General features: G+C 40.6%; 1 protein-coding gene across 5 annotated transcripts in view; it reads right to left on the bottom strand.

The window, feature by feature from the left end:
- Positions 1 to 15,098, bottom strand: part of evla (Enah/Vasp-like a) — a 75,049-nt gene that overhangs the window by 45,575 nt on the left and 14,376 nt on the right. The window contains exon 1 of one of the 5 annotated variants that reach the window (XM_035435437.1): positions 13,871 to 14,459. The exons of 2 other annotated variants lie outside the window; for them this stretch is intronic. In XM_035435437.1, the coding sequence (XP_035291328.1) occupies positions 13,871 to 13,956 (86 nt within the window). In that variant the 5' untranslated portion in view covers positions 13,957 to 14,459. Of the gene's footprint in view, positions 1 to 8,229; positions 8,452 to 13,870; positions 14,460 to 15,098 lie in introns of those variants that run through there. 2 more of the 5 variants (XM_035435443.1, XM_035435439.1) reach the window with 2 other exon arrangements.

Below are 15,098 nucleotides of genomic sequence, written 5' to 3'. Positions count from 1 at the left end.
GCTTATATTTCTGTATATGTTGACTCTGATATATATAAGGCACCTATGAGCTGATTTGGTGATCACTGTTGGTTAAATTGTGCTGTAAAAAGAGGTGTAAATAATTGTACCTTGTGTAGAAGTTGATTGTTTGTCACTATGCACCACATACAAAACAGTTCACTAGTGGAGGCTTAGACAGAGCAATTGTGCGGTTTCAATGAAAGTGACTCTCTATTTCCTAATAGTGCCTTTCAATCTCCACTTCAACTGCTATAGTCACAGAGGTTGAATCCTCCTTCACAGGATACAATGAGTTCTCATTCTGATTTTCTACTAGGCAAGTCAATTCACACCCACATAAGCCATGACAGAGAGAATGAGAATTAGGTCACTGTTACTGTCTACTGCCTATTACATGCAACATGTGTGCAACAGTATTATGTAGAACTATACTGAGTCTTCACTAGAACTAATAAGTGGACTGTGAAGCTTTTCAAATGAGGGCATTTTTAAAGAGCTTATGCTGAGCCACTTCAATAGCAGCTTCATAAACTGCATACTGACATGTGACTTACATTAATGATGTCACATTGATGCCTGACTCAGTGTGACAATGTTACAGTCTAAGTGCTGATGCCTTTGAGTAGCCTGTGCTTGTGCATATTTAATTTTACTGAGGGTATGGCCTGGAGAGAAGTATGTAATTACCCTGATATATTCCTACTCAGTTACACCTCTGTAATATTTAAGCACATCTGAATTTACTGGAGAGAGGAGAACATAACCTTGAGTTAATTTCCACTGAGGAGTCAACATGATGCCCACAACTAGGACAGGAATCTGGGGTTCAGCGTTCACAGAATTACAGAACACAAACTCCTACTGGTTAACCTGAGACCAGCAAATTACAAAACACAAACTCCTACTGGTTAACCTGAGACCAGCAAATTACAAAACACAAACTCCTACTGGTTAACCTGAGACCAGCAAATTACAAAACACAAACTCCTACTGGTTAACCTGAGACCAGCAAATTACAAAACACAAACTCCTACTGGTTAACCTGAGACCAGCAAATTACAAAACACAAACTCCTACTGGTTAACCTGAGACCAGCAAATTACAAAACACAAACTCCTACTGGTTAACCTGAGACCGGCAAATTACAAAACATAAACTCCTACTGGGAAACCTGAACCAGCAAATTACAAAACATAAACTCCTACTGGTTAACCTGAGACCAGCAAATTACAAAATACAAACTCCGACTGGTTAATCTGAGACCGGCAAATTACAAAACTCCTACTGGTTAGCCAAACTTGGGGCATTGCAAAACTTAACTCCGAGTGGTTGAGCACAGTTCAGGGAAGTACAACCTGGGCTGCTTGGATAGGATACGCACAGTAAAGTGTGACCAAGCACACATTGTTAACAGGCCTTGTGTTTCCCTGCTTATCTATGGAAGTTGAGAGAAATCCAGGACCCAAACCGTTTATGATTGTGTTGATAAGAGTCCCACCAGGACATCAGACTTATATAAGTTTCAGTGACAGTCTCCTTCTCCTGGGAGTGATCCTAGATTGCCTCTGATATGCTTTCTCATGCCTTTCTCTTTCCATGTAACACAATGTAGTAATTTCCCAGTGGTTGTATATACTGCAGGATTGGAGATCAATTTGCTGGAGGGAAGATAGAATTGTTTCAAACTGCACATAATAACATATCATATGAAACTGAAGCTAATAGTTTTTTTTTTTAGATTTTATTAATATGAAAGAATCTGGTTAATATTGACACCTACAATTTGCACTATGCTTTTCCAGTGGGTACATATACCCCATTAAAGAGCAGTAAGAGATAGGCTACTCTATGAAACTGCAGAATATCCTCTAATTCAGCACATATACTGCAGCTCAACCAGAAATACAGCTCGACCTGCCACTGACTGAACACTAAGTGCACACATACTGCTGAGGGACTGGCTACACAGCAGCTTTGACTTCTGTACAATGTGGTTTGTACAGCTTGGGAAAGATCACTGCACACAGCAGCTGTGATTTCAGCATTTTGCATGATAGTGCTCCGTTGACGAGAGCAGCCAGTGGGCCTCCAACTGGGACAACACTTCTGTCTTGTCATTTTGTTTCATGACAACTGTCAGTCATGAGTAAAGAAACCCATGGAAGTGAACGGTCAGGCTCATGATAAAGAGCAGTCAGACGTGTGGAGACAAGCAGTTGGGCTGGTGAAGAGGGACACTTGGACTTGTGAATAGGGACACTTGGAAGTGTGGAGAAGAACCCGTGGACTAGTGAAGAGAAACACTTGGACTTGTGGAGAGGAACACTTGGACTCGGAAGGGACACACTCTCAGGGAGAGGGGAGAGCAAGAGACAGGCCTCAATGGTTTAATAATGGAAACAGCAGGGGAATCTCTGCAGGTGGGTGGGACATGTGATGATTTAATATCACTATAAGCATAGACTTAGGCAACACCAAGTCAGTGGTCTGTTCATTTCTGCAGTGGAAGCCATACTGCCCAGAAGGGATACACCCATGTGCAGTTGCTGGTTGAGTTGCAGTGATCTCACCTTAATACAGGTTCTCTGGGCAGGAGGAGAGCAGCACAGTGCTGTGTTGTTTCTGGTCAGTCATATCATAGTGTAGGGTACAATGATTACTGTACCTTTCAGAGCTCTCACAGGCTGGTCTAATCATTAAACCCATAGGTAATGTAATAAAGTAACTCTTCCATCTGCTACATTCTGAAATAAGGCAATACATTGCTTCCTATTTAATAAATAACACCTGCTGGTGACTATCACTGCCCACTCCTCCCTATAAAATATGATGCTATTGTGCTATAGTCCACATGCCAAACTGAATATTGCAATCATGCTAAATCATTTCTGTAATCTCAGGCACACAATTAGCTCAGTGGTTACCTGTACAAGAAATAAAGTGCATAAAGGGTTGTGAAGCCACTATAATCAGACATGTATCTGCATGGATTTTAGAGTCTTAAAACATAACAAGAAATATTAGGAAATATTGAATTTTGTTATTATTTATCCACAACATGAAGTTGTGTTCTGTGGTTCTTGTTATCCTTTTGAGAGTAGAGAGTGACATTAGATATACAGTTACTTTATTCCACTTTGAGCAACAAGAGAGGGTCCTACTTATTTGGGCTACTTCCCACTGCTATGCTGTCACTGTGTCAAACTGGGTGGAAAACTACCACAAAAATACTTTGTTGACTTTAAAAAATTTACCAGTAGTGTGAAGTTGTGTTCTATGGTTTCATGCTATAATTCATTATTTTACAGGTGGTTATTCAAGGTGTCCCCTGTGATAGATTGGCGGCCTGTCCAGGGTGTATTCCTGCCTCTCGCCCAATGCACGCTAGGATAAGCTCCAGCACCCCCCGCGACCCTGCTCAGGATAAACGGGTATAGATAATGGATGGATGGATGGATATTCAAGGTTATACCTTTGTTCAGCAGGCAACCCTGTATACAGTTGCATGTTGTATTGTAGTTAGTTCATAATTGGGATATGATATAAAAGATGTGCATGTACTGTATCATTGTAATAATAATGATCACCAAAGATGAGAGGAAGTGGTGGGGAAAATGTCTAATAAAAATGGACCACAAAACAGTGGTGCATCAGTCTGATATTAACCCCTTGACTGCAAGCACATAACTGGGAATGTGTATAAAATTGAAGGGAAAATATTGTCAATGATCTTGAGTTTTTATAAATCACTTACCACTGCAGGCCTATACAGTTAGTCCATCAATAAGAAAAATAAAATTGTACTCAAGTGCTGCTTTAGAAAAGTGGAAATAATATGGTGTGATTCATATATATTTGGACAGTGCCAAAATGTTTGTTGTTTTGGCTCTGTACTCTAGCACATTGGATTTCAAATTAAACAATGACTATGCGGTACAGACTCTCAGCTTCAATTTGAAGATATTTACATTCATATTGGGTGATCTGTGTAGGAACTGCAGCCGTTTTTATACGTAGTTCCCCCATTTTATGGGACCAAAGGTAATTGGACAGTTGGCTGTGCATCTGTTTCTTCTTCTGTGTGTTATTGCATTATTTGTACACAAGAAAGCCAACAAAAGGTCTAGAGTCGACTTTAGGTATGGTATTTACACTTGTCTGTCACAATTTCCTTTCAATTCAAGGACCAAATAGCCTAAGTGTCGCTACCAGTAAAGCAGGCCCATCACAAGGCTGTATAATCAGAATAAATAGATCAGACACACATTGGATGTATCAAAATCAACTTTTTGGTACATTGTTAAGAAGCAAGAATGCACTGGTGAGCTGGGCGAACAACCTGGTAAACCACAGAGGACCACTGTCGTGGGTGAATACTTTCAATCATGAAGAAAACCCCATTTTCAACCGTCGAACAGATCAGGAACACTCTCCAAGATGTAGGCATAGATGTGTTAAATATTACCATAAAGAAAAGACTACACCAGCATAATGTCAGAGGGTTCACTGTAAGATGCAAACCAGGTAAGCCTCAATGGCCAGAGTAGAGTTTGCTAAAACACATAAAAAAACTTTGAACAAAGTCATAAGGAAAGATGAGTACTAAACAAAGTGATCGAAAGAGTGTGGAAAAATAAATGAACTTCTCATGATCTGAAGCATCCTCCCCACCATCTGTAAAACATTATGGAGGTAGTGTTATGGCTTGGGCATGTATGGCTGCAACTGAAACTGGCTTACTTCCCTTTATTGAGGAAGTGACTGCTGACGGCAGCAGCAAGATTAATTCTGAAGTGTACATAAATATCTTATCTGTCCAGATCCAACTAAATGCCTCAAAATTCATTTGACAGTGCTTCATCTCACAGCAGGACAATGAGCCCAAACATACAACTAAAGCACTGATCACCCAATGTGCATGTAAATACCAAATTAGATCTGACAATCTGCACTTTAACCTCCAATTCATTGTTTCCTTTCAAATCCAATGTGCTGGAGTGTCAAGCTAAAACTTGTATCACTGTCTAAATATTTACAGATTTACATATATACACACTGTATATAAAACACACCGTAGCATAAAAAGGATGAAGAAAGCGTGTAAACTCTATGGCACACACTGTGCCTTGTCAATGCATCTAATTCCAGACAGATGGCTGCAATTAATATCTTTTTAACATGAATGAAAATATTTATAAGAAGATATGTTTATATGTTCTTGGTAAACATGCACTGCAAAAAAATAATTCATTTTTTCATAATATTTAGACTTTAAATCTTATTTCTGTTTTTTTTCTCTAAACTTTTTTTTTGCTAAATTTGACAAAAAAATGGGGTGAGGAAGTTTTACTCATTTCAAGATTTGCCAAAGGGGTAAGGCAGGATTTTGAGTCTCATTACAAGACTAAAACAGTTGTGACAGACATGTTTGGCATTGTGGACACGCTGATGAAGGAAGGAGTGAAAGTCAGAGCTTCCAGGTGCAGCCTGGGCAACATTTTGTCTACAACCTACCAATGATAATCTCAGGGACACAGCCAGAGTCCAGCAGCCAACCAACTGAAATGCAACAGACAGAGCTGAGGGTTCCATGTTTTCAGCAGACTAATACACAAAAACGTAACTGCATAGTTCAATACAAAAACTATACTATACCTGTAACTGTACCTCATTAAATTCTGAAACCAAAGTAAAAATTTGTAACTGTAATGACAATAATATTTTAATCCAAGCAATAAACCAAACAAAGACAACATTTGGTTCTGACCTGAAAGATGACTAGTAGCTTCCTTTGGTAACCCATGACCAAATTTTTCTGCTTTGGAGAATGTTAGAGTGGTTTGTAACAGAAGCATTGAAGCAGTGTTGCAAAATAAAGGCAAATGCATTAGATATATACATCTGAATAGATAAGTCAGAACTAATAAGTTCTCAAGTGAACTAAATGTAGCCTACTTAATGCTGAGGAAAAAAGATCCTTATCATTGTCATCTTTTGCTGAATAAAACTTTAGAAATATTTTTAATTTGTTGTTGCTGTCATATTTCATCCTCCATCTCGACACACTACTGTATAATACTGTATGATGTGCAAAAGGAAAATCAATATAGTATCTGCCTTATGCATTTTAGGCATGTACGTCTGCTTCAATGAGTGTACAATTTGCTACGGTCTTGTCTACATCCTAACATTTCAATGTAAAATTAAAGCTTATGTTATATAGTAAAAAAAAAAAGGCTTATACGGTCACCTGATTTGATGGAAATGTACAAATTAAATGGCAAGCCTGGAGATGTATGCTTTCCTAAACATCAGAGTAAGATCAAAAGCTGGGTTCATAAACAAGCCCACAAACATGAAAGTATCAGCCATCAGCCGCTTATCTTTCAAGAGCAAACGGCTCTCCATCATTCATAATCCTCTGCTGTCCAATGCCGCCCACATCTCGGCCCATAAGAGCTTGGGCATATGAGGGTCTAGCGTGGCCTGAGGCAACTGTCGGTCACTTTCATCAAACCACTCGCACTGTGTCTGGTCGAATCTGGTTTTTCATAGCACGTAGGTGTGACATGGAGACATGTCACGTGAACAATGTCGGAGCTGAGGAACATTCTAACATCTTTTTTGATTTTTGCCACACATAACTGGTTTGATTTAAATAAGCCCTATGGTATAAATAACCACGTACTCCATAAGTGCTGACAGAATGTGTGTCTATGCTTAGACACCAGGAAGTCATCACCGCAGACTGCCGGCAGACTATGCAGCCCTCACTTCACTGAGCCAGCCCCTCCAAATCATGCTAATCTGTTGGCATGACAACTGGAGTAGGATATCCACTTGACCTAGAAACTAATTCATTTGAAAAAATGAATGAGCTTTGTGAAATAATGAGAAATAAATCTTAAGAAGATTTTCGCTTCCATGCCACATTTGCAATAAAATGCCATCTTTTTGAAAAATGCACAGTCAAGATGAAGGATTCCACGAAAAGAGCAAGCTGAAATGCATTTCATTCAAGCTGAAAAACGTTTATCCTATGCAATGATCACCAGACGAGAAGTAACATGCAAGTATTAAGCATGTACAGTGAGCTCCATAATGTTTGGGACAAAGACATATTTTTTTTCTTGATTTGGGTTAGTACTCCAAAATTTTAGATTTGTAATCCAACTCACATCTGGTTAATACTAGCCTGCTTTTTGATTATTTACTCCACACTGGAATATCTAATTGAGATAATTTTTGTTACAGTTTGTAAGGTAAGAAGCTGCTTTTTTTTTATTTTTATTTTTAGAAAAACTGCAGTTTTTCTGTTTGACATCCTATTTACATACATAGAAATGTTCATTTTCAAATGCTCATGAAAATGCTTTCAGTTCAATGGAAATAACACATAATGAATAATGACTTTTGCTAGCCTGTATACAAAGAGCAGAGTGATTGCATTGGGATTCGTTTTTATTTTAGCCATATCAATATCATCACTGTAGTATTAGCAGTAGTTTGACTTGTTGCAGACAGTTATTGGATTAGAAAATACCACATTCTTCAACCTCTAGTGGTTTTACAGATCGAGACAGAGTCTATGCTTTTCAATGGTGTAGGTGTTACAGCAGTGCACCTAGAATTAGTGACTTAATGAAAGCAATATTTTTACATGCCTGTGTCTAATTGGGGGTTTAAGAAATTAAAGTGCACGAAAGTATTTTGGACATACTAATGGGGAATTGCACTTTATAACACTTCTGCCTCTCATGACTGATATTGTCCTTCTAATGAATGTGTCACCCTTCATTTGTCGATTAGTTATTTCATTTTAAATGTCTAACGTTAGAAAGAAGGACCTATTTTTTTTAGCGCAAGTCCACATAGTAGTGCGGTTTCCGGTTTTTTCTTCTTCAATTTCGTTTCACGGCAAAATCGAGAAGAAGCGAAGCAAAACATTCAGTTAACTTAACGTTGAAATCAAACAAACTAACGTTCTTTTGTTTGATGCGATATCGGTGTAATAATGAGGTGCACTGTACCCGATTGTTATAATGCCCCCGTAAACTTGCCTTGAAAGCACATTTTCATAGTTTTCCACGCGATGCAACTTTGTGCCAGGCATGACTGGATGTAATCAGACACCCCAACATGACAGCCGAAGAAGTTCGCAATGCAGCGACCACTTGAAGCCACCGACTAACAAGGCGACCGTCTGAAGCCTGGAGCTGTACTCACCGTTTTCCCATTGTTGTTTGAACTGCTCGAGGTAGGTACTAAGCGGACTGGCTAACGCGTCTCTCTGTGATACATAGAATGTCTACGGTAACAGTTAAACAGCTTGCTGGCTGTTGTTATAAGGTTGCCACCATCCATTTATTTTGTCCTCAGACATTTTCGGTTTCGCTAGCTAGTAGTAATACAACACTATTTCTACGACCAACCTAATGTTATTGTCTGCAGGTACGCCCACATCAGATGTCGCGCAATGATATGCATCCTTGAGTTCGACACTAAACTGCCTGGGTCTACTTCCTGCATTTGTAAAGGAAAAAAACAAAACAGCATAAAATATTAACATAATGAAATAACTAATCGAAAAATTAATGGCGACACATTCATTAGAAGGACAATATCAGTCATGAGAAGCAGAAGTGTTATAAAGTGCAATTCCCCTTTAATGCTATGTCCATGAAAGTAGTCATGTTTAGTGCTTTGTCGCATATCCTTTTCATACAATGACTGCATGAAGTCTACAACCCACAGACATCACCAGGTGACATCACCGGGTGATGAGTATTTCCTCTGATGCTCTGCCAGATCTTCAGCTGCGCGTTTTGGTGGCTAGTGGCCTTATGTTTTCTCTTCAGCATATGAAACACATGCTCAATTGTATTCAGATCAGCTGAATGACTTAGCCAGTCAAGAATGTTTCCATTTTTAGCTTTTAAAACTCATTTGTTGCTTTAGCAGTATGTTTGTGGTCATTGTCTTGTTGTAGGATGAAGCATTGTCCAACGAGTTTGGAGGCAATTGGTTGAACGTCAGCAGGTAGGATGCTGTACATTTCAGAATTGATTCTTAAAGCAGGGGTTTTCAGCCTTTTCTGATCCAGAGACCCCCACCCAAGCTCTAATGTATCCAGGGGACCCCCATCATTAGTTATGAAAATTTTTAAAAATATTTTCCAAAATCTATATATAGTCATTGCATTTAAAATCTGGCCAGGGATCCCATACAGTACCTTAAAGGAATCCCATGGACCCCCTGTTAAAAACTCGGGACTTTGAGAATGAAACTGTAAATCCCAATTACACCACTCAACTTTACAGAGGCCCAATTCCATGATAGAGCTTCATACTGTGGTTTGCGACCATGATCACAGAAACTGAGTACATACAGTGTATTTCCACTCAGCTGAAGTGGCTTCTCTTCTCTAAGACCCAAGGCAGGACAGTGACTCACATATCAGGTAGGTTTGTGCATAAGTTAGTGGGTAATGAGAGGCGTGTGCTTTGGAATCCCCCTCTTAACACTTTGCAGCTAGAGCCACCAGAAGACCCCTTGTTCAACCATAGCCTGCATTACCGTCACCTGCTTCTTCCAATAGCAGGGAATCTGATACTGATATGGTAGGACATTACAGCACCTTCAGTTGGTATGCAAAGATTTGGCGAAGCTCTGGCAGAGGCTTCTCCTAGAGATGCCTTTGGCCTGATGACACACCTCTTTCTTCCTCAGACAGCCAAGCGGCTGTCTTTAACTCTTTCATAATCCATGTAAAGAGCAGTTCTAGTCAAGGAAATGGTTTATTGGAATGAAAATATATCATCGTTTCTATCTAAACTGAAAAAAGGAGGGTATTTGCATACCAGATATTACTACAGTAAGTGGGAGATTAGGTCCTGCAGGGGCACTGAGTTGACAGCACCTGTTCTACCCAACAGCTCATACACTCCACTCCACAGCTCATATACGCAACCCCACAGCCCCTACACTCTAAACACTCTTAATCTCTCTACCATAATGGTATCTGTATCTCCCACAGACCTCTTTTAAAACAAGAACCATAAGACCGGGCATAATCCCGGCATGTTGATTTCCAGTTATCAGAACTGGGAGGGTAAAGTACTTAAACACATAGTTTCTTTTCCAATTCAAAATGCCTCCTATGATTCATAAATCTATCCTTTTTCTTGAATCAGCAATTTCCTCTGTTTCAATGGCCGGTTCTATCCAGTTTAGAGTAAATATGTCCATCAGGCTGATAATGGAATGTAAGGAGAGGTAACTTTTGCCACGATGGCAAGCTAGTGAGCGAATGATTATCAGACTGCTTTATTTCAGGGTGGTAGGTAAATTGCAGATAATTTGTTCATATGACTCAACATTCCATTTATATAGATACCAGCTTATTATTGGTATGGTTAACAGCAGAAAAATAATGAAATCTTATATTGTATCCCTGAAGATTTATTGTGTAGACAAGGCCAAGGAATTGATAGATGATGAATCTTTCACTAAAATTACTCAAATTAAAATAAAATTTAAAAAACACCAGAAAGAACTGTAAAGAACTAAAATCTACTGCTGTTATTTTTAACTGAATCACAGCCAGTGAGAAATAACTGCTTATTTTTTGTGTGTTGGCTTTGAGGACCCAAATCCCTGTTATTAGAAAGAGTGCAGCAGCATTATGACATTAGGTCACAGAAACGTTTCCCTGCTCTACACTAGTAATCATTCTGGGAAGATAAAGCAGAGCTTGTGATGTTCCATCTAACACAGGCGGGCTCTACAGTAGGATTATCAAGGGATTCCAGGCAGATCATTAACTTGTTCTAGTTTAAAGCCCAAATTAACCAGGATTCAAGTCCTCCACAAGACTGTAATCTCTGCAAAAAGAAAGTAAATTTGCAAGGCAGCCCTGTAACGCAGGCCAGGGAGGAATGATTTGACATGCATGACAGAAGCAGAAAGAAAAAACTAAGCACAGAAAGAGAGAAATGCTGTGTGTACATGGACTAGGACTATTTCTGAAAACCAAAACCTTAGAAAGCATGGCTGGGAAATGGCTTTCCAGTAAAAGTGCTCTCTTGTCATCCAGCACACACTGAAGAGGTCCCTTGAGGTTCCACAAATACATTTTTACAACCAGCTATTATTTTTAAAAAATGGTCTCCAGTTGATGGTGATTTCTATTAATGTAGTCAGCAGATTTTTATTTCCATTCTAATCAGAAAGATCTCTCCCCATGTACATAATTTAGAAAAGCTTGAATCTTCTGGCTTTGTCATGAAATAAGAAAAATGCATGCAATGTTTTACCCATCAGATGTAAAATATTTAAAAACTCAAAGAAATGAAAAGCCAACTGAAAGAGCTCTCTAGGTCTGTTTTTATTTTTAATGTATCCTGACATCTCTATTCTCGTCAGAATGTGGATTCACATGAATTAATTCAGCATCACTGGCTCAGTCAGCAGAATCTCCTGAGCAGGTTAAACCTGAAATAATCATGAGATTTAAGCACAATGAAATGGTGAATTTTCATTTGTCCTGAGGATTTTCTGCATCTCGCTTTGAGCATTAAGCCACCCGTCTCTTTTGTTTCAGTGTTTAATTTTCCTGCTGCTTGACGCTGAATCCTGCACACTCTGCTGCCCCTCCCCCATAGCCTTGCATACTGGATAAACGGGAGATTAGCCATGAAGGGAAAGCAAGCCTGTTGACCCTAATGGTCTTTTCTTGCATCTGAATTAATGTTCTTATGTTCTTAGCAGCAGGAAAAACGCCTCTACAGGGAGGCAGGGCTCCGGAGGGCCAGCTATGCTTTCATGAAGTCACTGCTTTAATATGCAACACGCATCAGCACCTCAGCTGTGGCCAGCCCAGGGCTCCACTCACTGTTCTTACTAAACCAAAAGTGCATTTTCTCACACATCGTGCAATTGACTTTTGTTCACAATGCTAACTGTTGGATTATTTGGCCAACTTTACACTTACTGGTTATAAATGGGCCTTCTACTTGGTAATCTCGCTTCTTGAGTTCTTAGTTCCTGAGACTACCACTGGTGTTCTCAAAATTTCTAAGACACTCTGGATGAGAGCATCTGCTCAGTAATTGCAATGTGAAGTTCACGTAATTAGCTTAGTTTTTCTTTTTGGAATATGGCCACCACTAAAATCAGATAGTACTCCATATGCACTTAGTCAATGATGACAGTAAAACCAGGTCTGAAATTCTCATGGGTCAACCCTTGGCGCTTCTAAAGGAGCGAAGTGATAATTACAATACAAAATTTAGAATGTGTAAACCATTGAAACTCACTGACGTTTTCATCAGAAATTCACACCCACAACACCTCAGCCAAGAGGATGGAAAATTGAAACACATTGATCAGAACAGACCAATCAGCCAGGGTTGGCCTGCCATTTACAGTTTAGAGACTATCCAGTACTGCATCAAGCCTGTGTTTTTTTCTGAAGCATTTTGCAGGAAATTTAACACAGGCAGTTCCAGAGTAGGGAATTAATGTGAGCCTGAAAATGCCATATTTGGTCCGCAAAATGAATCCTGATGCCCGGAAGCCACTGTCGTTGACAATATTATAGTGATCACTCCAGTCATCTTCCTAGAATTACTGGCTGACCTTTCAGAGGCACCTCTGAACACTGATCTCTCTGTCAAAGGTGCCTCACATGCTAGCCCACTCACAGCAGCATGCGCACACACACACACACACACACACACTCACGCACGCACACACACACGCACGCATGCACGCACACACACACACACACACACACATGCAAAAGATAGAAAAAATATCTGGCCATATATATCCCAGCAGTAGTATCACAGAATTTACAAAGTGAATCCAGAAACAAAGAAGAGGTGGAGGCTATTTCTCAGCTGTATTCAGCTGTAGCAGCAGTTCCTGATAGTCACACAAACCCTCAGACAGGCACACACTGAGCAATTTCCAAATCATCCACACTGTGATGATCCTGCAAGTCAAAGTCTCCAGTGAACTGAACTGAATATCAAGAGACAGAGATGAGACGATAATTAAACACTGCTGAATGCCTCTGCAAAAGGAACTCTGACAATAGATAAATGTATGCACAAATTCTAAAGTAACACTTTTGAATTTCAGGAGGCCTTTAAAACCTTCAGATGTGCCAGTGTAGAACACTTTAAAATGAAGCAGCAGATATGTTTAAACAGTGACTGAGGTATGCATGAGTTTATGTTAGTGGCAACCAAAATGGAAAATACTGCAGTTTTAGCTTGTGTCTGACACTGGATGCAGTAATAATTGCAGTGACATCAGTGTACTCTGGAGGACTTGAGAGGACCTGGGGTTTCAGAACGATATTAAGTGTGAACAATAGGCTTATTAATATCTTCTAAAGATTCCTAATAAATCTGGATCTGAACAGCGCAGGGTGAGCCGCTTGCCTGATAAGAGGTTCATTCAGATGGAGCGACTGAGCATCATAGAGGAGGTGTCTATTTTTGGCGCTTTTGTTCCAGATTGTGTTCTGCCTCAGCCGGTGAATGGGTTGAAAAGCGCAGAACCGCTGTGCTTGCACAACAGGGCCGTAAGCCATTAGCGACATTTGGTCGACGATCAAGACTAATTTTCTGCGAACTGTCAGTTCACTGTGAGCGCGTGCTAATGCAGGCGAGCAGCAAAATACCACAAAGGCAGCGCATGGGGAGCGCCAGCATAAAACAGGTTGTTAAGTAGCCTTCCTATGATCTACTGTCATTGCACTGCTGCTCTTGCGAAGACGAGGCTCAAGCTTTTTCCCACAACCTGTCTGCTAACTGAGTGCACCTTGGAGAGGTACCCTTCTTCAGAGATCACCTACCTGGTTTTGTAGTCATTAAGGGGGGATCCAGAATCACAATAAATCTGGGGAAAGTAAAAGCGGTGGGACTGCAGATTAATATCCATCTTCACAGCCTGTGCCAGCTCCGCTGTATCTGGCAGGAAAGCTCTCTGTATTTCTGTACGCTTCCTGCAGTACTACTGGGATAGGTACCAAGGAGGCCTCAGCATCCAGCCCAACTCTTCAGATTGGGCAGCATAGCAAGACGGCATTCCTCAGCATCCCCTCCTGTTCCATCACCCCAGGCACACTAATCTATTTTACAAAACTCTTTATGTGGTTAGAACAAAAAGTAGAAAAGGAGGGAGAGTAAAAAAAAACTAAAAAAGGAAGAAAAGTTCCAGATATTTTCCTTTTCTCATAGATACATCTGCTGTTCTGATGAAGAAGGGACAGCGAGAGAGAGAGAGAGAGAGACAGACAGAAAAGAGTACGGCAGTGGGATGAGGGATATGGAGATCAGTAAGGGTCCTGAGCATAGAGAGAGAGACGGAGATGAATCCTGATTCTCCGAGGCAGTGTTTTCTGACTGCTGCAGCCTTGCTCTCTACTCCAGGCAGATTACATAGCCCCGCCTGCTCGTCCCTGACAGCTCCCCCCACTTCCCTCCCAGCTGTGACACCCCCCCTCCCCTGTCATACCCTCGCTGCTCAGGCCAGCCCTCCCCCACACAGCTACAGCGTCTGATGGATCTCCTCTCATAAATCCAGGAGCTGCATGCCCAGATCGATTGCCCTCCCACCCTCCTCCTACAGCCATGCTGAACGCACGTGAGCTGGTGAGGTCAGCCAGTAATCAGACCAACTGCTCTTCTCATTTCTCTGTCTGCCCAAGGTTAGCATTAACCAGAGCTCTCAATCACATAAACCCACTCAGATACGCTCATACACTGATATACACACACACCCTCTCTCTCTTCCTCTGTCTCGCTCTCTCTCTCTCACACACACACACACAAATATACACACTCCACTTGTTTTTATCATCCTAATGAATGATAATGAGAGCTGTGATAGGATGCAGGAGAAATAGGCAGAGGTGGGGGTGGGTATTTCACCCATAGAGAGGTAAGACTGTATCAGCCGGATCCTTCTCATGCTCATGATGGCTGGAGGTGGAGTCTAAGCCTTCACAAACCTGACTTGACTCTGCCCTCTGGGTGTGTCACTTATGATTACCATTACCATTTGATACCAACCCCAAGACG

Source organism: Anguilla anguilla, chromosome 1 (genome assembly GCF_013347855.1).
Source record: "Anguilla anguilla isolate fAngAng1 chromosome 1, fAngAng1.pri, whole genome shotgun sequence".
NCBI classification, from domain to species: Eukaryota; Metazoa; Chordata; class Actinopteri; order Anguilliformes; family Anguillidae; genus Anguilla; species Anguilla anguilla.
This window is presented reverse-complemented; position numbering and strand designations above follow the sequence as displayed.